Source organism: Oryx dammah, unplaced genomic scaffold (genome assembly GCF_014754425.2).
Source record: "Oryx dammah isolate SB20612 unplaced genomic scaffold, SCBI_Odam_1.1 HiC_scaffold_10, whole genome shotgun sequence".
In the NCBI taxonomy this organism is placed as follows: domain Eukaryota; kingdom Metazoa; phylum Chordata; class Mammalia; order Artiodactyla; family Bovidae; genus Oryx; species Oryx dammah.
This window is the reverse complement of record NW_024070194.1, coordinates 65,498,950-65,523,293: the sequence shown is the minus strand read 5'-3', so window position 1 is coordinate 65,523,293 and position 24,344 is coordinate 65,498,950. Positions and strand designations below refer to the sequence as shown.

The 24,344-nt window shown below is 40.2% G+C and overlaps 1 protein-coding gene across 12 annotated transcripts in view; it reads left to right on the top strand.

Annotated features, from left to right (window-relative positions):
* Positions 1 to 24,344, top strand: part of ABI1 (abl interactor 1) — an 86,086-nt gene that overhangs the window by 12,396 nt on the left and 49,346 nt on the right. For all 12 annotated transcript variants that reach the window (XM_040248450.1, XM_040248457.1, XM_040248452.1 and 9 more), the window contains exon 2: positions 17,267 to 17,434. In XM_040248450.1, the coding sequence (XP_040104384.1) occupies positions 17,267 to 17,434 (168 nt within the window). The remainder of the gene's footprint in view (positions 1 to 17,266; positions 17,435 to 24,344) is intronic.

Here is a 24,344-nt window from a genome sequence, read left to right as displayed (position 1 = left end):
AACCAAGAAACTGTTAGGGAAGGAACAGCGCTGTCCCTACCAGAGGGAACCAGGAGCATTATATGTGCAGGCCCAAAGGTGAGGGAAAGCAGAATGATTTCGAATGAGTTATTAATATAAACCCTTGTGCTCTAGAGTATAGTGAGCAGAGAGAGGATAGTGATCTGAGAGGAGTTAGGTGAGGACCAGATCATTAAGGTTTTATAGGCTGTGTTAAGGGTGTTGGTCTTTTTTTTCTGAAGCTGATAAGAAGACATTGAGAATTTTAAGTAATGGGATGACATTATCATTTTTACTTTTTAAAGATGACTCTTGTTTAGAGTGGAGAACAGATTGGAAGGAGGCTGGAATACGGATGGATTGGAAGGAGCTCTAGAGGAGATGGGAGGCTGGTCTTGCGTGATGGTAATGAGTGGTGGTGAATTATCTGAACTTTCTAGTGCCTGGAATCGTTACGATAGGCTGTGACTACTTATTTTTCTTTGCTAGAAGGAAGAGTGTTTGAGGCTGTAGAGCTGTATTAAAAGTAACTCAACAAATAGTTGTTTCATGCTCAACAAATAGTTATTAATTGTATACTCTGTAAAAGACTCTTCACTAGGTGTTGTGATGTCAATATTATATGTAGTATAGTTATGTGAAAAATCATTGAACCATAGCTTATAAAGCCTTAAATTTAGGGAAGAGGAAACATTCTGTATGGAAGAAAATTGTTGCTTTTGAAAGGTTTTTGATTTTAGTTTTGGCAGTCAGTAGAATTTTGCTTTTGCAAAGAACAAATGTCAGGCAGCATTTTTTTTTTTAAGAAGCATCTAGGTAATGAAAAGATTCCTGTAAAAGATTCTGATAATTCAGTTGTAGTCAAAGCAGAACCGAAAGTTCCCCTTCCTTCCCCCTTCCCATGTGCCTGCTCACCCGCTCCTCCCAACCACTGTCAGTCTGTTTTGTATCCTTCCACTTTTTGCTCAGAGGATGAGGATGCAGAGTGACCAGTAGAGGACGGTTGCATCTGTCCACACGTAAAGGGTATTTCTTGAATTGAGATAGCTGTAGTTAAGAGAGAAAAGGACGGACTAGGTGCCAGAAGAATCAGGAAGCTTGGTAAAGGGGATACGGTTGATAGGAAAGGGAGAACTCAGAGATGACTTATTTTACCTGGAACCGTTCTTCTCCAGCATAAAGCTAGTACGCCCACAGAAAGTAATTTGCAGTCACAGAAGTGAATCTATAGACCTTCTCTTTTTCAGCTGTTAGTACACAGTTGGTTCCACCACACTCCAGCTTTTACTCCTCCACAGTTGAATTGATTGGCAGAGCAGTGGGTTGGAGACTAGGAATACGGCTTGATGGTAGCTGGCAGCGTGGGCAGCAGGGGAGCAGGAGAGAGGAATGGGAGGGACCCTGAGTTCTCCCTGGCTGTGTACTGTTGGGTCAGGGGCGAGGGGCAAGTTTCTCCTTCTGATGTTAACTGATGTTCTGTCATAATCTCCTGTGTTATAGATTGCTGCATTTTTAGACACTTAGAATCTTTTGTGTGTGTGTATATCTTCAAAATATGTGTGACTTACACGTGGATTGAGAACTGTCCCTTTTAGAAAGGATCTTGTAGAGAGAATTTTAAGGAATAGAGCAGTGTTTGGGGGTTTCAGGGAAGTTTGAATGCCTCATAGTGTGAGTTTGTCTGAGTCATGAGTAACATGGAAGGGGAGGTTGACAAGCGTGGGATCTAGGTAGTAAGTACAGAATGCGCACCAGGGCACATTTGAAAGAGCTGAAGGTTGTTTGACTTTGATCGTGTCAGTTGCCAGGGGGGGTAGTGGGGGAGATGAAGGCTTGGTCAAAAATATCCCTCAACTACTGTCCTTAAAATGTAGAACACCAGTGTAGTGTTTCCCACCTTGGAAAACAGAGAAACCACATTTTAAATGTAAGGTAACATTGTTAAGGTGAAATTGTGCTTTTGCTTTGTCCTGATATATACTCTGTTCTTTTGTGTGGACACATTTCGTATAATCAACAGATGTCATTCAAAAGTGGGTAAATGCAGCAGAAATGAATTATAGGTCTGAATAAATCACTTTTGTATCAACCATGTGTCATAACTTGGGGACTCCCTGGATTGGTGGGCTTATTATTTGTATTTAATAATGTGGAATATAGAGCCACCTTATCTCCAGTTTAGTGGTGCATTTCTTTCACACTCATCCTTATTCTCCCTACTCCTCCTGCCTCACTCTCCACCCCACCACACTCCAACTCCCCACCAAAAAGAGAAGAAAGGCAGGCAGGGAGCATGGTACTGTCTGTAGGAAATCCTGCCACTCTGAGGACTTTTGTTTTTTGGGCTAAGAGGTAAGGTGTGTAAGGTGAGAGGAATAAATGATATGTTTACATCACAGAGAAAAATTATAATAAAGCTTTCCTTTTACAGTCAGGCTGAAGTCTTAGAAAAAAAATTTAGTTTCACCAAAATGTTTTGACCTCACGAATACTGTAAATCATGTAGAGATCTTGTTTCTTTGCAGACTCGTGGAGCTCAGAGCCAGACTTACGGCTCTAGTTGGTCATGTAGTTCTCTGTGGTCTCTGTGATCTGTGTATTAGGGTCCTGCCTTTATCTTCTGTATTATTGGGTATCCTGATTTTTATCTTGTAGATTTTCCCGTTTTATTGTACAGATTTTTCTGTTGGTGTAGTAATAGCTAATGGTCCTACCCCTAGGCCAATTAAATTGTAATTTTTTTAGAGGGGAGGTAAGGATTAGGTTGGGTCTAGGGCTCTGGAATTTTTTTTAAAGCTCCCTAGGGATGTCAATATCCACTTCGGGTTGGAAATCACTGTTCCAGAGCAAGAGTGGTCAGTGTTTTCCCAAAGGGCCAGGTAATATCAGTATTTTAGGCATTGCAGGCCAAGGGATCTGTCACAACTACTCAGCTCTGTCACTGTAGTAAGAAAACCATAGATGCATGTAAATTAATAGGTGTGAAGGTGTTCTCATAAAACTTTGTTTGATGCATCAGAACTGTGCTTGAGCTAACATACTGAGGTGAACGGATTTATTTTTTTCTCTTTCACTTTTTTCCCCCAATAGACTTTTTAAGAGCAAGTTTAGCTTCACAGCAAAATTGAATGGAGGGCACAGAAATTTCCATATACTGTCTGCCCCTACATGTGTACAGCCTCCCATGTTATCAACATCAATATCAAATTATCAGGATGGTATATTTATTACAGTTGATGAACCTACCCGGACACATCGTTACCACCCAGAGTCTAGAGTTTGTGTACATAGTTTAGGGTTCACTCTTGGTGTTGTACATTCTTTGTTTTTTTTTTTTTTTCATTCTTCAGGTTTTGACAAACGTAGAATGACATGTGTCCACCGTTATACTATATTACGGGGTAGTTTCACTGCCTTGAAAATCTTTTGTTCTTCACTTACTCATCTCTCCCTCTTTCCTGACTCTTGGCAATAAATGATGTTTTTTACGTCTCTTAAGGCTTACTTTGTAACGACTGTTATATAGGTGGAATCCTACAATTTGTAGCCTTTTCAGGTTGGCTTCTTTCACTTAGTAATACTCATCCAGGGTTTCTCTGTGTCCTTTCATGGTTTGACAGCTCATTTTGTCTTTGAATAGTATTCCGTTGTGTGGATATACCACAGTTTATCTGTTCACCCAATGAAGGACACCTTGGTTGCTTCTAGGTTTTGGCAGTTATAAATAAAAGCTGCTGTAAACATTCGTGTACCGGTTTTTGTACATACCTGTGTTTTCACCTCTAGTGACTGTACAGTTCTGCATTCACGTCATCAGTGAGTGAAAGTTTAGTTGCCCTGTATCCTCACTAGCATTTGGTGCTGTCAGTATTCTGGATTTTGGCTATTCTGATAGGTGTGTAGTGATAACTCATTTTGATTTGGATTCCCCTAAAGATGTGGAGCACCTTTCCCTATGTGTATCTGCTATCTGTGTCTCTTCTTTGATGACGTCTCTGTAAGGTCTTTGGTCCATTGACTTGGGTGTCCAAATCTCTCTCCAGATTTGGGGAGTCCTGTGCTGTTATTTCTTTAAAAATACTTTGTGCCCTCTTCTCCATCTCTTCTTCCTGTGGGACTCTAATAATTCACAGATTGTTTCTTTTAATCATATCCCCCAAATCATGTAGCCATTTTTCACTCTTTTTTTCTCCAGTGTTTGAAGTTTCTGTCTCCTGTTTCACAGATTCTTTCTCCTACTTGATCCATGCTGCTGTTGATGGCCTGTTGCATTTTTTATTTCACGGATTGCATCTTTTAGCTCCAGAACTTGTTTCTTTATTAGGATTTTTATCTCTTTGTTAAATTTTGTTCATGTGTTTACTGATTTCATTAAATGATCTTTCTGATTTCTTGTAGCTCATTGTGTTTCCTTGAAACACTGTTTTGAATTCTTTATTGGGTAAATCACAGAACTCTGTCCTTGGGATTGGTTACTGGAATATTGTGAGCCTTAGATGGTGTCCTTTTTTCTTGAATTTTTATATTCTTTGAATTCTTGTGTTGCTGTCTTCACACTTGAAGTAGAGCTGTCAGCTCTTTCAGTCTTTACTAATTGACTGCAGGAGAGAAATACCTTGTCACGTCTGCTAGGAATTCCAAAGCGTTGATAGATCTTCTAAGGATATGCCTGCTCTAAATATCTTGCTCCTCCTTGTGACAATTTTTAAGCTTGCTTGCATTTTTTTAATCCTGCAAAGTAACAGGTATCCTTTTTTGCTTTTCTGAGGGTGGTGCTTATGGCTCAAGTTTATGGTCTTTCCCAGGCCGCAGGTTCAGTCTGCCTCTGTGTGTGCTCACTGATCTTTTGCGAAAGCTCACTCTGCCACTATCAGGAGCACTCTCTTGAGCCAGTTATGAGGTGGGGATATGGAACGCTGGGCACGCGGGGCACTGTGGGCAAAGCATTCTCAGAAGCTTGTGGTCGGGCTTCTTAGTGGAGTCTCTGACAGGCTCAGTAGGATCCACATCCCTTTTGTTGTGTACCAGCCACTCACCACCTCCTAGAGGTGCTGTTCACACTTCAGAATTCTGGATGGAGCGAGAAAGAAATGGGCTTTGGCAGTGTGTCCCACAGCTGGGAAGCCACGGGCTCCCTCACCTGCGCTCATTTGACCTGGCGGAGAAGTCATTAGTTGAGAAGGGCTCTCTTGGCACTGAGCTGTGCTGCCTTGGAAGGGATGTGTGAAGTGGGTGGAATCAGACTATTCTTCTTACCCTTTCCAGTGCATCTTATCTCACATTTCTTCTGCTATAGTGGTGGGCTGGAACTTCTCCACGGGACTCCTGGACTTTCACAGAGGTTCTCTTGTCTCTGAGTGATTGTCTAAATTAGTGTTCTCTAGGGGCTCCTGAACTGCAGCTGCAAGGAACTGGAGCTGGTTCACAGGTCAGTGCATGGTTGATGCCTGAGACTGATGTCTGTATTTGTATTACCTGATTACAAGTGGGTAAAGTCCTCCTGTGCCCCTGACATCTGGTGCTGGTGTCAGAACCAAAGCTAACTGGGGCTGTAGCTGTGGCCTCTGCTATAGAGCCAGTTTTAAGTCCAGCTGAGACCATGGGTACAAGTCTGTTTTAAAACAGCTCTCGTTGATCTTGTACTACACTGGGTTTTGCAATTTGTTCTCTGGATCCCACAGTTCCCTTTTGTCCAAGGATGGATGCAAAATTGTTGAAGGTAGATGTGATGAAGGACATCATATTCAGCTGTCTGACATCATCTTTGCATATATACGTCATAATCATTTTGTCGATATTCACAAAGTAACTTCCTCGGATTTTGATCTGTTGAATCTGTAGATCAAGGTGGGGAGAAGTGATGTCTTGATAGTATCAGGTCTTAGGCAAGACCGTGGATTCTGTTTAGTTTTTTTATTTCTTTCATCAGAGTTTTGTCGTTTTCCTCATATAGATCTTGTACATATCTTGTTAGATGGCTTTATTTTTAATATTATTGTATATCCTTAATTGGTATTTAGATTTCTAAATGGTTAACTTATTTGGTTTGTATTCAGTATGTGGTATTTTGTTAATAAGGTGTCCTTCTTTTATCTCTTTCTGTTTTATAACTGATGGATGGGAACAGAATATCCCTCTGTCCATGTCTCAGGCTTTTTTTTTGGAATACTTGTAAAAGTGACTCTATTTTTGGGGAATAGCTATAATTTAGAAAATTTAGCTGCTTTCAGTAAGATTTGTTAACTGATTCTTAATACCACTGTAATTCTTACACTTTTAAATCATGGATGAAGAAATTAGGGGAAAATATAGTTTGTCAGACTGTGTCATGCTCGGTGTGATTTTTTGGTTTGGAAAATGTGGTCAGTGAATCAGGTCTCGGATGATGCTAATGAATCAGTCTAGGATGGAGACGGCCAATACTGATTCTGTGAGGCTGTTTTGTGAGCTGGTGTGGGGAAATAGGCAGGCAGTGGTAGCACAAGTTACTTTTGTCGGTATTTATAGAACCTTGATTTTTGTTTGTTTGTTTTAAAGCAGGAGTGCTTTGTTTTCTCCACTCAGTTAATTAAGGGTGGTGCTGACTGTGACGGTATTAACTACCACTTTACCTTGTAGTTTGTGAAATGATGCATTGTATTCCTTAAGTAATTACCTCGCAGAGTCACATTTATTTGAGTATGAATTAAAGATATGAATTTGTCCTGTATGAAGAATAACCTGGAAAAGTGTTAAATGTTTGTTTGTTTTTTTCTCCATTTATAGATCCCTTATGTGGAGCTTTAGTTGTTTCATTGGTAAAAAAATGAACTATCTGGAGGAAGTATTTCTCCTCAACTATCTGGAGAAAACTTTCTCACTCTATTCCTTTTTCCCTTCCGGTTAATTAAAATTCATGTGGTGTTCAAACCTTGGAGGAAACACTTCAGTGGATTCACTGACTTTTTTTTAAACTGTACTTCGTTCACTCCTAGAATCATAGGCTGGGAGGCAGTGGTCTCCCCCTATGCCATTTCTTTTTTTTCTTTTTATATTTATTTATTTATTATTGAAGGATAATTGCTTTACATACGCCATTTCTTTTTTAAAAAAGCAGGTATATAATCATTTTATAACTTGATTTTATTACTGAGTATTTTATATACCTTTTCTTGTGATGTATACTCCACAAGGTGTATACTTAAGCTCCTGTTTCTTTGCTTCTTCACTTTGAGGCCACACTTAGGGCCTCATGAGGAGTCCCAGCTAACTGAGGAAAAAACAACTTAGGTCTAGTTTATAAATGGTTCTACATGATATGCCGGTGCCAGCATGGACGTCTGTAGCCCTATAACCACAGTCAGCCGTGACCCAGAGCGCAGTGGTGAAGGGAAGTTCCCTCTGTGGGCAGATCTTTCTGTTTTAATTGATGTATAGTTGATTGACAATGTTGTGTTAGTTTCAGGTATATGGCAAAATGATTATATATGTGTATGTACTTTTTCTTTCAGATTAGTTTCCATTATAGGTTATTAATTATTACAAGATACTGAATATAATTCCCTGTGCTATATGGTAAATCCTTGTTGCAGCTCACTGGTACATCTTTGAGCAGCGCATCTTGTTGTTCTGTCTGGAAAGAGAGATGGTTAGAGATGGGGACCCACTCGGTTCATGGCAGTAGCTAATCGTTTGGCTAATTGATTATGGGCTTGGAAGGAACATAATTGGAAGTATGGGGAGTAGATATACAGACATACTTCCAAATGGACACAAAGTAATATTTGGGTTCATTGTGAATGCCCATCAAAGAGCAGCCTCAGCAGAGAAGGATCTTAATGATCAGGTGGACAGGATATCATGTCTGGATTTCAGCCTTTCCCCATCTACCTCAGTCCTTGCCCAAAGGGCTGATGAAAAAGACATCACAGTGGCAGGCATGGAGATGGTGTGTATGCTCAGACACATCACGACTGGCCTGGAGCCCACTACTGCTGAATGACCACCTTGCTAATGGTAGAGTGCCCCCACTGTGACCCCCTAAGATGACACCATTCCTCTGGAGGGACCAGCCAGATACCTGGTGGCAGGTGGTTTGTGTTGGACTACTTCCATAACAAGAGGAGAACACTTTGTTCTCCTTGAAAAAGCTGCTTGCTCTGGGCATGTATTTGCTCTCCCTTCCTGCACTGTTTCTGCCAAAACTCCTTATTGACTTTCAGAATGCCTTAATTATGTCTTGGTATTTTGTATCACATTGCTTCTGACCAGGCAGTTGATTTTACAGCAAGTGAAATGTGGCATTGGACTCATGTTCACGAAATCCCTGGTCTTACCATATTCCCCATTACCTCAAAGCAGCTGAATGGATAGAACAGTGGGATGTCCTTCTGAAGACTCTGTACCTGCTGGTGGCAGTTCTTTGCAGTGCTGATGTAATGTTCTCTGAGATGGGGTCTGGTCTCTGAATCAGTCACAGGTGTGTGGTGGGCTTTCTCCTGTAGCCAGCATTCATAGGTCTAGGGCTCAAGAGGTGGAAATAAAGTGACCTTTTCTCACTTACCTCTAATGATCTGCTGGCAAAAATTTTTCTTCTTTATCATCAACTCTTGGGCGTGCCAGTGTAGAATTCTGAGTTCTAAAGAGGAATGCTTTTACTAGGAAGTGCAGCATTGGTTCTGTTAAACTGGAAATTGAACACCTGGCCACTTTGCCTTCCTTGTGCCAGTAAACTAATGGGCAAAGCAGGAGATTACTGTATTGGTTATGGTTGATTGATCCCAACTGGTGATTGATCCCGACCGTCAGTGGAAATTGGGTTGCTACGACTTCCCTGGTGGCTTAGATGATAAAGCGTCTGTCTACAATGCGGGAGACCTGGGTTCGATCCCTGGGTTGGGAAGACCCCCTGGAGAAGGAAATGGCAATCCTCTCCAGTATTATTGCCTGGAAAATCTCATGGACAGAGGAGCCTGATAGGCTACAGTCCATGGGGTCACAAAGAGTTGGACAGGACTGAGCGACTTCACTTCACTACACAGTGGGGGTGGAGAGGAGTGTGTCTGGAATGCACAAGGACCCTGGAGTGCCTCTTAACCACTCCCGAGTCCTATACTATAAAAGTTAATGGAAAGCTAATGCAACACAATACAAATAGGGCTGCTGATGGTAAAGAAGGTTTGAGTCTCTGGGCTTCCTTCCCCAGTGGCTCAGCAGGTAAAGAATCTGCCTACAATGCAGGAGACACAGGATGTCCCTGGGTCTCAAACGTTCCCTGGAGAAGAGAATGGCAACCCACTCCCAGTATTCTTGCCTGAAAAATTACATGAACAGAGGAGCCTGGCAGGCTGCAGTCCATGGGGTCGCAAAGACACAGACACATCAGGCAAGGAACAGTGACCGGATGAGATGATTGCAGAGGGCAAAGAAAATTGTGATGGATAGTGGGAGAAGAAAATTATGATAAACACTAGCTGCTCTTGGTCACCTCATGACCAGTTATAGAATGAAAACTAGTAGTTATGAATTGTTCTATATCTTTCTTAATATTTGTGTGTATAGTAACCAATTCTTCCCCCCATTCTTCTGCATTACTGGTTAACCTTGTATTTCAGTATTTAAGTCACAAGATATCAAAGGGGAAGTACAACTCAGTTAGGAAAGGAAAGAACTTTACTCGAAGAGAAGATAGACTTTATATTCTGTTTTGAGGAGATAGCATCTTTTCAGTTGTATAAGGGATGGTTGCATCGTGTTACACTGGAGTATGATTTTGCTGTTGTTTTAATTCAGGAGTTGAATGTGATGACAGAGGTGAGTGTGTACCATATTGACCGGGGGTGCCACGGTAGTTAGTACTGTATCAGTTTACTTAAGCTGAAGCTGGGTATGGCTAGAATTGGCCAAAAGAGAATTTGTGTAAGCAGCCCTCCCTAAACCTCCGAAGGTTTTTGTGGTGATATGCAGTGAGAGACGTGGAGGTGTTGGTGAGGTCCAGGCAGACCTTGATCTCCTTTGCTCTGCATCCAGCTCTTTTTTTCTGGTTGCTGATGGTTTGGTTAACAGATGCATCAGGGCCACTCACTTGGTGGGAGACCTGCAGCTTCTCAGATCTCCCCAGGAGTCTTCCCTTTGCAGCCACGTTTTTGTAGCTGAATGTGTCAGATGTCTCAAATAGACTCTCGTTGATGACTCTCTGATCTTCCTACTTCCCTTTGGGACCGTCACAGCTTTCCGAGCTAGTCCTATAATTGTGTAAGGTAAAATTCTATAATTATTCTGTAACTCACAGTGGTTCTGCTTCCCAGCTTGAATTCTAATTTAATGCATTTTCCTTGTTGGTAAATATCTAGATTACTTTTATTGACTGCATGGTATTCTAATAATATTTTAAACACTAATCATTGGCCACTTAGGTTGTTAGTAGTTTTTTTTTTTTCTTTTTTGCTGTTTTAAACAACGGTGTGGACATTCTTGAACATACAGTTTCTTTGCACTTTGCCTTTTATTTCTTTTGAGTAAGTTCCTAGAAGTAAAGAATAAATACATTTTAAAGAATTGTGATACTTATTGTCTAGTTGCATCCTCCAGCAGAATATGAAAGTGTGTGTCCAAGCTGCACTCCTCATCATGGCTTTTTCAGTTTAATTCCTTTTAAGAAGAAATAAGATGATATGAGAAGATAATTAGTTAACATGGAAAGAGTTGATGGAAGGAACCCAGTGTCTTGGACTCCTATGGAACATATTCTGTCAATAATACATTTAACTAATTTTGTGTTTAAATGTAGTTGCTCTTTCTAAAATTGGGTTTTTGCAGGTTTTGCCTGTTTTTAATAAATATAATTCATTGACTGAGGTTATAATTAGGGTAAAACCTAAAATTTCAGAACTGAATTATCTAGTTATTGGAAGTGCCCTGGAGATATAAATTGACCTGTGAAGGTTTGAAAACATAATCTACGTTAGAATTGAATTTGGAATGTTATTTAATGAGGATACTGGCTGCCGTCTGTGGGGTCGCACAGAGTCAGACACGACTGAAGTGACTTAGCAGCAGCAGCAGCTGTTGATTGTTTTGTATTTGCTCTTCAGTTAAAGAGCATGCGCCACAACTCAGGTTCCTGTCCATCAGCGCTGTGTGACTCAGTAGCCAGCAGAGGTTTTCCCTGGATTCTGCTGGGAATGAAAGGATCATAGGCCTGTGAGCATTTGCTTAAGTGGAAGGTGGTGGGGAGGAGCTGTGCTGGGGTTACAGTGACGAGGTTTCAACCTGAATTGTTCTGCAAAAAGTTTGTTCTTTTTGCTGGATATTTGCTGTAACCTGGTAGGGTTTCTTTTTATTTCCTTTTTACTTTTATTGGAATGGAAATTGTGTTGGTTGTGTTGGAGAAAATTAGATCCTTTCACTGTTAGCTGGATATTGCGCGTGTGCATACTCTGAGCCCCGTGGCTCCAACCAGGATTTGGCCTATGTGCTCCTCTCAGCCTTTACCACAAAGGGATTCTGGATTCCCTCTGGAAACTTCTCAAGCCAGACCTTTAAGTGGCCTTCAGCAAAATAGATGTTTTGTTTTGTGTATATATAACTCTTCCTTACAGGTATTGAAAATTGACATTTTAAATCCTTCTTAATTGACAGAAACCTTAACTTTATAGAGTATATTTTAGCAATTCTAAGAAACTTTCTCCTCACCCCTACATTTTAAAATTTCTGTTCTTGGGATGCATTTTACAATTAATGTTGTCCTTAGAAAGCTATCAGCCAGGCAGCAGTTGTCATTGTTCCCACTTGTATGAATTTGGATAGTTTTACTGTTGGGATAACTGGATTATTGCAGCTTGTCATCAAACCATTTGAGGAAGGACTAGAGTCAAAACATTTAAAGACCATTTGAGGAAAGAAGAGAGTCTTGGGTTTTGTCTTTTTTTTTTTTTTTTTGGTTACCCCCTTGTAAGATAGCACCAGCATCAAAGTTTGCAGAATTGGGGTCAGGAGTTTGGAAGAAAATCGTGGAAATAAAGATGGAGTCTTATTTTAAAAGATATATTGCTTATAGTGGGAAGTTTATAGCATCACCTGTTCTAGCCATTCTGCTTAATCTGCATCTGATCATGAGGAAACAGTCAGACACATCCAGATTGTAGGACTTCCTATAAGACAACTGACCTGTAATTTTAAAACAAAGTCTGTGTTTTGAAAGAAAAAAAAGGTCAGGGTTGAAGGGGATGTTCTAGATTTGGAAACTGAATAGACATGACTGTCAAGAGTTGTGAGCTGTGTTTTGTTGGATCTTGAATCGTACAAAATAAAAGATAAAAAGGGTTTCTTTTGGAAGTTGGATAAATCTGAAAATGAATCTATAGCTGGTATTACTGTATGATTAAGAGTGGCCTGCCTTGGTGGCTCAGATGGTAAAGCGTATGTCTACAGTGTGGGAGACCCGGGTTCGATCCCTGGGTTGAGAAGATCCCCTGGAGAAGGAAATGGCAATCCACTCCAGTACTGTTGCCTGGAAAATCCCATGGACAGAGGAGCCTGATAGGCTACAGTCCATGGGGTTGCAAAGAGTCGGACACGACTGAGCGACTTCACGTCACTAAGAGTGACATATAAAGCTCACCATCTAAATAAATCCCAAAGAGCATTTTCTGTTAAGTATAAAATAGAATTTCTTCATAAGAAAGCATTCTGACATAATGGAGTTGGCCGGTTTTTCCCTGAGTGATACGTAAAAATGGTGCATCTGACATAGCTGTTTCGTTGGAGTCATTGAAATATGGTGTGTTTTGGTAGATGTGCGTAATTTTTTAATGAATTACCATGAAATAGCTTCCATTCTATTAATATAATTGGAAAAACCTTACATAAATATTTGAAATATTCTGTGGGAAAAATAACTTACTTTGGAAAAGTTTCTGGCAAGTTTGGATTAGAGTTAAGCTAAAAGTTGTTAAAAAGATAGAAAAAGATACGATGTGGTGTCATTTCTACAAAGGGTGGGAGGAAAAGTAAAGACAGAAGCAAGATGGAGAAACTTTTTTAAAACATGCGTAAGACCCCTGTTTTGTTACCTAAGCAGGATCATTAGACCACTCGCAGTTAACAGCGCAAGCCGCTCAGGTGCGTCGAGTCTTTGCAACCCCACGGGCTATACACGTACAGTGCATGGAATTCCGCAGGCCAGGATACTGGAGCGGGCCACCTGTCCCTTCTCCAGGGGATCCTCCCAACCCAGGGGTCGAACCCGGGCCTCCCACACTGCAGGTGGATTCTTCACCAGCTGAGCCACAAGGGAAGCCTTATGTCTTGCAGTTAAGACATGGAGAGAGACTGTTCCTCAGAGCAAGCATAATTTTCCGATCTTCCTGTTAGAGTGTAGGGAAGGGTTCAGGTGAGTGAGAAAAAGAGCGCTGTAATTTAACTTAAGCTGTTTTCTGAAATGTTTTTAGACAGGCTAGTACTATAGGACATGTGCCAGGTCTTTCAGTAGTCGGGCCCTAACTTAGAAATGGTGTTCTTAACGTTAGCTTAGAGGTTAATGTTTGGAAATAATGCCACCTCTTGTTTGGTTATTTAGAGGAAGTTGGATTTGAATCTGTATACGTTGATGTCCTGATTAAAATCAGGGTCTTAATATTAGAGGAATTAAAAGAACAGTCAGCTAACAGTTACTGCCATTATTGTGTAGCTATTGAAAATTCTTTTTTTGAAAAAGAATAGTAATAGAAGAATAGCACATGGGGAAATGCTCATCATACATTTTTAAATGAAAAAAGTAGGGTTAGTTTTACATTCTTGTAAGATAAACACATGTACGTGAGAGACTTGAAGAACTTATACTAAAATGTTAGTAAGGCCCATTTCCATGATGATGCATTCATTTTGTAAATTTCTCTCTCTCTTTAAAAAAAGGCAAAAATGTAATTTGTAATTTGTTTTCACCCAGAATGTATTACTTTTTAAGCACACTTATGGTGAGGATGTTCTTGTCTCTTCTGGGCTTCAAGTACTTAGCTGTAATAGAGGGAGAGAGGTTTTTCTTCTGGTCATAGGTGGAAGCTGAGAACGAGGATGAGGAGGTGGGGTCAAAGATAAATATATGGGTATGAGAGAGATTGCTTATAGCATCATCATTTCCATTTTAAACAGTGAAAAACAAGAGCTTACTTTGCCTGTTTAGTCACCTTGAGGGGCAGGGAAAGGATGTAATAGGAGTAGGTACTGCTTGAAAAGGTTCTTTCCTCCAGCAAGCAGATCTTAACTCAGTAAAACTTGGTTTCCACAGGTGGATACGGGAGGAAGAAGACAGTTTTATATATGGGCTGTTGAGAAAATTCAGTTATCTAAGGAATTTCCTGTTAAGTTCTTGGCCTACACTATTTATTTTGAGTTTAGCTCTTTTAAATAATTAACTTTTCTTTTAAAGCCATATGTTTATTCCATTTTAAGCAAACTTCATCAGTGGCATAAGACAGGGACGGCAGATTGGTTACAATCACATGTCAGCTCCTAGAGTGATTAGTTAAGAGTGTTTAGACTTTTGGAGGAAGGCTGTTGTAATTGATTAACGATGTCTGTTTTAGCTCTGTGAGAAGTCTTCTGATTTATAATCCATTTTGTGTGATCCTTCGGACATATTAAGGCTGCTTGGTTGTTAATACAGAAAAAGTATCAAAGAATGAGGGAGACCAACTATTGAACACTAAACTTAAGTGAAATAAGTGAAAACAGTAATTCTTGTGCAGACTTAACTTTTAAATCCATGGTTTAAAGAGGAAATTAACTGTGACTAGAGCTGCACTCTCTCCAGTAAGGCCACAATCCATACATGACAGTTGAGCTCTTTAAAATGTGGCTAGTTTGAGAATATGAATTTTAAAATTTTATTTAATTTTAATTATTTTAAATTTAAAAATGGAAACAGTGTACAATGGTTTCTGTTAAGTACAACTTAATTTTTTTGATTCAGTTCAGTTGCTCAGTCGTGTCCGACTCTTTGCAACCCCATGGACTGCAGCACGCCAGGCCTCCCTGTCCATCACCAACTCCTGGAGCTTGCTCAAACTCATGTCCATCCAGTCGGCGATGCCATTATACGAATTTTTTTGGTAGGACTGCATTTTACTTGTAACCATTGCATCCGAACACGAGTGGGAGGCTTTTATGTCTAGGCCTGGAAGTGGCACCTGTATCTGCTATTGACAGTACTTAGTTAACACATGGATCACTTCATGTGTATCTCCCCGCCACCACCACCCCCCCGCCCCGCCCCTTGCTGAGGACATGTCAGGTCTGTCCTTTTAGTAAATTTCAATTTTACAGTACAGTGTTATCAACTACAGTCACCATTTAGGCTTTTTTTTTGTTGGATATTGATATATAAAATGTGATACAATAAAAATTAAGTTCAGATTAATGTTTTCAGCTTAAATGCAGAACTACAGGTTTTTTCTTCTTACATCAGAATGTTTTTTGAATTATGCCCCAAATCTCAGCTCTCAATGACCTAAACATATTTAATGACTTGCTTTAAGCTACACCACCACCACACAAACAGCAGTCTCTGGGTAATAATTCCAAAACTACCATCAGCAATAAAGTGACTGAAAACAGAGTCAGTATTTTTCTTTCCTCTTTTAATTGTTTTTGTCCTAAGGATAAACCCCATTAGAAATGTACAATCAAACTACTGTGCTTTGAAGCCACTTGTAGGATATTTCCTCTCTGGTTAAGCCACTAATTGGATGCTCATTTGATTAATTTGACATTTAATTTTGGGGAATTCCTTTTTAAAATTTAATTTTGTTTTATAATTGTGTAAATTGTATGCATAGTTGCAAAAAGCAAATCTGAAAACAAGATATGTTTAAAGAATCTTATCCATATTCTTGCCAACCTATTGACCCTTGGCCGCATATGCAATTATTTTTTAAAGATGTTATGTTTTATCGTTTTTTCTTAAAAAGTAAAGGAATATGTTTTTGTATCTTTTCTCATTTCATAAGTTGTAGCATTCTATAACCATTTTTTTTTCACCTTAGCAATATTCTGGAGATTGGGTGTGGTGGTAATAACAGTATCTCTCAACATTACTTCTTACTGCAGTGTAGTACCCTAATGTTTGGAGATCCCATAATTTATTTGACCAATCCCCCATCAGTGGTTGTATTGGTTGTTTATAGTCTTTTCCTATTGCAAATAGTGCTGTAATGAATAATTACATATATATTTTTGCCAGTGATTCTTTGAGATTCCTAAAAGTGAGATTGCTGGGACAAAAAATAAGCCTGTATGTAATTTTGCTGGATATCACCAGCAGAGAGTGTTATCAGAGTTTTTCCCTGCAACTTTGCAGAGTACCTTGTCCTGCTTTTAAATTTTTGCTAGGTGGATAGATGAGAAATATTCTCATATTACTTTGCATCTGCATTTCTTTTCTATGATGAGCAAGGTTGAATGTTATTAAACACGGTTAAGAGTGGTTGCATTGCCTTTTTTTTTTTTTTTTTGAACTGTTAGATCTGTTTCATTTTTTTCTATCCTTGGCCATTTCGTTTTTAGATTCTATATTAATTGTAATATAAGTTGCTGGCTACCCTGCTTGCTCCCCACTCATCCCCTCCCTCACCCTCCTAGAGTTTATCATTTGTCTTTGAATTTTTCTCTGAACTTAGCTTTGAACTTGGTCTCTAAACATTTCTTACTGTCTGACTGCACTGGAGTTTGGGGAAAACAGATGGGTAAAGGATAGGGTCATAAGATTATAGTAGTTTTTGTGGAGATGAGAAGCTTGGTTGTAATGGTTAACAGTGGTTTGGATTTCTGATGTTCATTGATGTAAACAGGATTGTAAGGTAGAATGGATTTAGTCCCTATCATTGTACTAGTGGATGTTGTGATTTTTTTTGTTGTTGTTAAGTTACCATTTGTTAAGTAGAGCCCTGGGGTGTCATGGATGATGAGCTCAAAGTTCAACAAAGGACTGTAAGGGAAAGTGAAATGGAGAAATTTATTACTCACAGGTCCTGGAGGAGGTTCATAGCTTGCCTTGAGGGCACCCATGGGGAGGTCAGGGCAGGCAGAGAGTAAGCCAGCAGGACTTGAGGCACCTGTTTATTAGGGACAGAGGAGTGCTTTGTGGTTCATCAAACTGGTCTGGTAAATTCTTTGATTCAGTTGGGCTTTTCTATTAAAAAAATATAATTCTAATGCTGCCTTTCTATAGAACAGATGTTTGATGAATGTTAACCAAAATAAATATTGGGCTTTTTTGTTCTTATTTCAGGCTACAGACAAGAGAAAAGCTTTAGAAGAGACCAAAGCCTATACAACCCAATCCCTAGCTAGTGTCGCTTATCAAATAAATGCATTGGCTAACAATGTGCTCCAGCTGCTGGACATCCAAGCCTCTCAGCTTCGGAGAATGGAGTCTTCCATCAATCATATCTCACAGGTAACAGCTTGTTAAAAAACTTTAAATTCACATCTAACTAACTAGCAGCATGGTTGGTAGCCTGGAAATACGGATTCCTTACTCATCTTCTTACTGACTGGTCATTATCACTTTCAACTTTAGCTTTGAGTTCAGTAAGACTATTCTGTGTGTGCATGTGCGTGTGTGTGTGTGGTAAAACACACATCCCAGTGATTACTGGTCTGTGGCTTTGTATTAGTATAATGCCGACCTTAGCAAATAACATTGGACAGTGTTCCCTCCTCTTCATTTTTAAGCAAAGTCTGTGTAGAATTGACTTTCATCTATTAAATTGATTTTCATTCTGGTCTTAATTATTTCTTTCTTTGTCCTTACCCATTTAACCTAAATGCTACATTTACTATGTATGTTTTTTTACTGTAGTAAGGGAGTTTTTGAAAGGCAATAGATTGTATTGTTATTTAATTTAAAAAATTCTAGAACTTAGCACTAAACCTGTCATAGTCTAAGCATTCAGTAAGTGTTTGTTAAAATTTCTCTTTAGGAAGGATTGGTCTGTATACTATTCAGTACAATACCTGGAAATAGTTAATAAACATTTGAATAGAGAAATAAGTCCCTTGCTTATGTCTTTTGGGTGGCATTGAAGGAGTGATGTGTAAGTTGGGGTTTGATGGGAGTCTGTGTATTTGATCATACGGACATGGAGTACAGATGCATTCCAGTCTGAGATAATGCTCTTAGACGAAGTCATGATGACTTGTTCACGGTGACTAGGATGTCTGTTTGTTTAGAATGAGGAATGTACCTGGAGCTTAGTTTTGAAAGATAAATCTGAAGTTCTAAGTTACAATTCATTTCTCTCTGATTTGTTTTCATTGATGAAGCTGAATAATGGCTTGCATTATGTTAGCGGAGTGGCTGTATCCTTTTGCTGCTTCTCTTATCTGCTTGGTGGGAAATGTACAAGTCCTGAATCAGAGCAGCATGCCGAGCAGAAAAAAAGAGTATCCATCTTCCCTCACCGTTGTCAGATGGCAGACTGATGTGATTCAGCCCTGAAGCGAGGATGGGAGTATCCTTCGAAAACTGAAGACTCTGTTCTTTACTTTCAAGGCAGACAGCAGGCTATCCTGCCTCTGTTCAATATGCTTTTTGGAGAAATGAATCACCCAAACCCACATTCTGCCTCAGATAATCTCTTTGGGGTGTTGAGGAAGCAAACCTCCAAACCCCTCCCTACTAATAACAAAGTTTGGGCTAAACCATAGTTTTGTTGTTGTTTAGTCACTGAGTTGTATCCAACTCTTTTTGACCCCATGGACTTTAGCCCACCAGACTCCTCTGTCCCTGGAATTCTCCAGACAAAAATATGGAGTGGGTTACCATTTCCTTCATCAGGGAATCTTCCCAACCTGGGGATTGGGAAGAGCCTCGTGTATTGGCAGGCGGATTCTTTCCCAGCCATTGGGAAGCCCAAACCATGTTTTAGTTCTGTCCTGATTAATAGTAATAACTGAAGACTGCTCTCATCTAACTTAGAATAAAGGCTACGTTTTTCTAAAAAGAGGCTGGAGCCTTCCTTTTTCTGGTCTGATAATAAGAGGTTAGTTTGGGAGTTTCTTTGCAGATCTTCTGACCTTTTGGTTGTCTGTAAGCTGTGCCTCAGGCTACAACTTGAACCTCCTAGTCAATTGCTGAGTCTTTACAGTTGCCAGTCTTGTTTCAAAGCCTGGAAATGGTATTTTGCTTCCTATGGTTTTAAACCTCAGATGTCTTAGTGTGGTATAAAAGGCCCTTTGGTCTGGTCTCTTCCAATTTGCATCACATTCCTGCCATGCTCAACTTGTTGAAGTCTTCTAAACATAGCATGCAATTTTGTGCCTCTTTTCTGTAATCTGTTTGTCTTACTTGGCATTAACTTTGTTCTGACTCTGTTCTGCTTAACATAAGCACCATCTGAAGTCTTCACTGATTAGTTCAGGGTAGATACTGCTGCTCTCTTTGTGCTATGCCCTCTTACTCGTTCCCCCTGGTATCAGTGACTTGAGGTCCATGTCTGTCTCCCCCTCCTCTCGTTAAAGGTGAAAAGCATCCTGTGTAAGTACCATGTGCTGATTGTGCCCCAGGAGTTGTTCATCTTTTTATCCTCAGTACATAGTTAACTGGCATGTAAGAGATGATTTTAAAAGTATTTTTTGAATGAGACAGTGTGGTATAGTCTGCTTTGAACTCATAAAGATCTCAGTTTGAATACTAGTTCTGCCTGCATGTGATCTGTTCAAATTACCTAACTTTTTTGTGTTTACTTTTGCCGTATGCAGAGTTGGCCCAATAGTGCTGATCTTAAAGGACGAAATAAGGAATTGCATGTAAAGAATTTAGCCTAATACCTGGATATAAAATGTTGGCATTATTAGTCATAGCTAATCATCTGTTCTCTCCCTTTAGCGTTCGGCTTCTCTTGCATTAGCCCTCTAATCAACATTCAGCATTTTCCCTCCATCTTATAAAAAAGCTTTCCTTGCCATAACTTTTGAGAGACTGCCTTTTCTCTCTTGACAGTTCACAGACTTAAGTTCTTGAATCTGTCATCTTGTGGCAGTTTTCTTCCTCAAAACATATATATGTGTCAGTCCATTGTGGTTTGATTTTGTCTCCTATCCTTGGATGTTGCTTTTGCAAAAAGGAACAGTGATATTTTTGTTCTAAATCTAGAAATACTTTTTCCCACCTCTTCCTTGTTGCTTTTATTTGTGGCATGTGGCAAATTTGTGATTGTGTCTTGTGTGTTTACCTATTTAATGCCTGTTTCTTCTCTTAGAGGTAAATTTAATGATGAAGAAACCTCATTTGTTGGGTTCATCACTGTGTCTTGTCCCTAGGGTCTCCCTTAGAGTCTGACAAGGAGTAGATCCTCGAAACTTTAAGTTACCCTGTGGCACTTTTAAAAATCCAGTCTTTTGTGAATGAGGATTAATCATTTGTGAAATAGAGGAGAACAATAGAATGGAAAGGCTAGAGATCTCGTCAAGAAAATTAGAGATACCAAGGGAACATTTCATAAAGAGACGGGCACAGTAAAGGACAGAAATGGTATGGACCTAATAGAAGCAGAAGATATTAAGAAGAGGTGGCAAGAATACACAGAAAAACTATCTAAAAAAGATCTTCACAACCTAGATAACCACGATGGTGTGATCACTCACCTAGAGCCAGACATCCTGGAATGTGAAGTCAAGTGGGCCTTAGGAAGCATCACTATGAACAAAGCTAGTGGAGGTGAGGGAATTCCAGTTGAGCTATTTCAAATCCTAAAAGATGATGCTGTGAAAGTGCTGCACTCAGTTATGCCAGCAAATTTGGAAAATGCAGCAGTGGCCACAGAACTGGAAAAGGTCAGTTTTCATTCCAATCCCAAAGAGAGGCAATGCCAAAGAATGCTCAAACTACCGCCCAATTGCATTCATTTCATACACTAGTGAAGTAATATTCAAAATTCTCCAAGCCAGGCTTCAACAGTACGTAAACCGTGAACTTCCAGATGTTCAAGCTGGTTTTAGAAAAGGCAGAGGAACCAGAGATCAAATTGGCAACATCCATTGGATCATCAAAAAAGCAAGAGACATCCAGAAAAACATCTACTTCTGCTTTATTGACTAAGCTAAAGAGTTTGACTGTGTGGATCACAACAAACTGTGGAAAATTCTGAAAGAGATGGGAATACCAGACCACCTGATCTGCCTCTTGAGAAATCTGTATGCAGGTCAAGAAGCAGCAGTGGAATAACAGACTGGTTCCAAATAGGAAAAGGAGTACGTCAGGACTGTATATTGTCACCCTGCTTATTTAACTTATATGCAGAGTACATCATAAGAAACGCTGGGCTGGATAAAGCACAAGCTGGGATCAAGATTGCCGGGAGGAATATCAGTAACCTCAGATACACAGATGACACCACCCTTATGGCAAAAGGAGAAGAACTAAAGAGCCTCTTGCTGAAAGTGAAAGTGGAGGGTGAAAAAGTTGGCTTAAAGCTCAACATCCAGAAAACGAAGATCATGGCATCTGGTCCCATCACTTCATGGCAAATAGATGGGGAAACAGTGGAAACAGTGTCAGACTTTATTTTGGGGGGCTCCAAAATCACTGCACATGGTGACTGCAGCCGTGAAATTAAAAGATGCTTACTCCTTGGAAGAAAAGTTATGACCAACCTAGACAGCATATTAAAAAGCAGAGACACTACTTTGCCAACAAAGGTCTGTATAGTCGAAGCTATAATTTTTTCCAGTAGTCATGTATGGATGTGAGAGTTGGACCATAAAGAAAGCTGAGCACTGAAGAATTGATGCTTTTGAACTGTGGTGTTGGAGAAGACTCTTGAGAGTCCCTTGGATTGCAAGGAGATCCAACCAGTCCATTCTAAATGAAATTAGTCTGAATATTCATTGGAAGGACTGATACTGATGCTGAAACTCCAATACTTTGGCCACCTGATGCGAAGAACTGACTCATTGGAAAAGACCCTGATGCTGGGAAAGATTGAAGGCAGGAGGAGAAGGGGATGACAGAGGATGAGATGGTTGGAGGGCACCACCGACATGATGATCATGAGTTTGAGTAAACTCCAGGAGTTGATGGTGGACAGGGAGGCCTGGCGTGCTGCAGTCCATGGGGTTGCAGAGTCAGACATGACTGAATGACTGAACTGAACTAACCACTGTTGTGTTTAGAAAGTTCTCCATTTCAAAGGAAAATGAACATACCTTAGTGTAAATTTTGAATTATTTGATTCAGAATCTTAAATATAGTACTCATTGTGATCACCAAATATATTTTTGCCCGCTTATTCCCTGAGAAAGTCCAAGTATGAAGAATTAAGAGGCTGAAATGGAGTAGGTCCTTTAATTAGATATTATCAGTGTCTGCGTTCATCTCCACACTTGGACTCTGTGTTGGAGTTCTTGTGAAACAGCCAGGCAGGAGCCGGTCAATAAGTAAGAGTGAGAATTGACTTTTACCATTAAGAGGAAAATCTCTTTGCCTATTACTTTCATTAAAAACGCACCAATACCTCTATCAAGTGGTATCATGTCAGTTCTTATACTTTGCCTGCAGGACAAAGGCTGGATGGTTGATGGTATCAACATAGGCTCAGTCTTGTCTCCCCTTGCCTCTCTAGCTTCATTCTGTCTCTCCCTGCCCTCCCTACTTTTGGCTTCACACCTCCTCATTCACATAGTGCTTTAGCAGCGTGCCTTTGTTGTGGCCAGTCCCTTTGCTTGGAATGGGTACGTACTCGATTTCCTCTGCCTAACTCCTGGTCACTCTTCACCTTCAGTTTAATTGCCTTGGCCTTGTGGAAAGCATTTCATTGGTTCCAGAAGAGTACATTTGATCTTTCCTAGTAACTTCTGTCGGAGAAGGCAATGGCACCCCACTCCAGTACTCTTGCCTGGAGAATCCCATGGACGGAGGAGCTTGGTAGGCTGCAGTCCATGGGGTCGCTAAGAGTCAGACACGACTTAGCGACTTCACTTTCACTTTTCACTTTGATGCATTGGAGAAGGACATGGCAACCCACTCCAGTGTTCTTGCCTGGAGAATCCCAGGGACAGGGGAGCCTGGTGGGCTGCCATCTATGGGGTTGCTAAGAGTTGGACACTATTGAAGTGACTTAGCAGCAGCAGCAGTACTTCTGTGCCTGCTGCTATATGACAGGTAGCTTCTGTTTGATCTTCCTTGATTTTTCTCTCCCCTTTGGTCTTTGTCCTGGGAGGCTTACCATATGGATTATGTCCATGGGCATCTGCGACTTCTGGCTTCAGAGGGAGTGCAGCCAGTGTGGATGCGGGCAGGTCAGCAGCAGTGAGGAAGGAAAGCGCAGAACATTTATTACCCTGGTTTCTTCCCAGTGGACTGGCTGTCTCGAGGACAAGGCCATGTTCCTCTCAAGGTGGCCCTGTCTGGGTGACTTCTTCCTCCTCATTCTGGTGATCCTCCTGCCCTTGTCCTTTTGGATTTAGGATTTTAGCTCTTCCTGCTGAGAACATTGGCTCCTGTACCTACTTCTGTTTCCCTATCCCTTCCCATTCCTTTGTGTTTAGTCCCTCTGTTATAAATGGTCTTTGAATTTTTCTAATTGGAATATTTCACCAGTTTCTGATTGGAAGTCTGGCTAATGCAGCCCAGCTTGTTATTTCTCATACTGGGCCCATCTCTTTTCTCCTGTTTTTGCCTTTGCTCTCACTTAGGGAAGCAGGAGGCTCATCTGATGAAGTTCTAGAGCACTCTGTTTATACTTTAGCGAGGTTAGTGCTGCTTTTGTTTATATTACATATTGAGGTTCTGTGTAAGCCTTGACTTAAAATTAGGATGAACAGTAAAAACGGTTTGGAGGTTAGTGACTGGACTGCAAGAATAAAAATCCTAAAATCTTTTTAACAGCATTTAAGGTTCTTTAAGAGGCCTGGCACCTGCCTTTATTTTTGGCTTTATTTCTTATTACTAACCCATCTAGGATTTTTAAGTTCTAGGGATAAAAGTCTCTCTGCATACATGACTCATATTGTTAAAGGCGTGTTTCATGTGGTCACGTCCCTTCTACTCATCATTGAGGTCTTACCCTGAATTTTATTAAAGGGTGATTTTTCCCAATGCCCCTTTCTGCCCTGTCTCCTACCTGTGCACATATTATTAGAATTCTCTGCTGATGTTTTTACAGCATCCTATAGTTCCCTTTCAAAGCATTTATTATTAGAATTACCTAGTTAATTTGTCCTGTTCCTTTGCCTTCTGCGGGGTTCTGCTGTGATCATCCCAGTGCCTAGCATGCATGCATCCATTAATTTCAACAAATAAAAGGGAAGGAAATTATAGTGGAAGGTCACAGTATATCTTTAGAGAAGCTCAATGCAAGAGACTT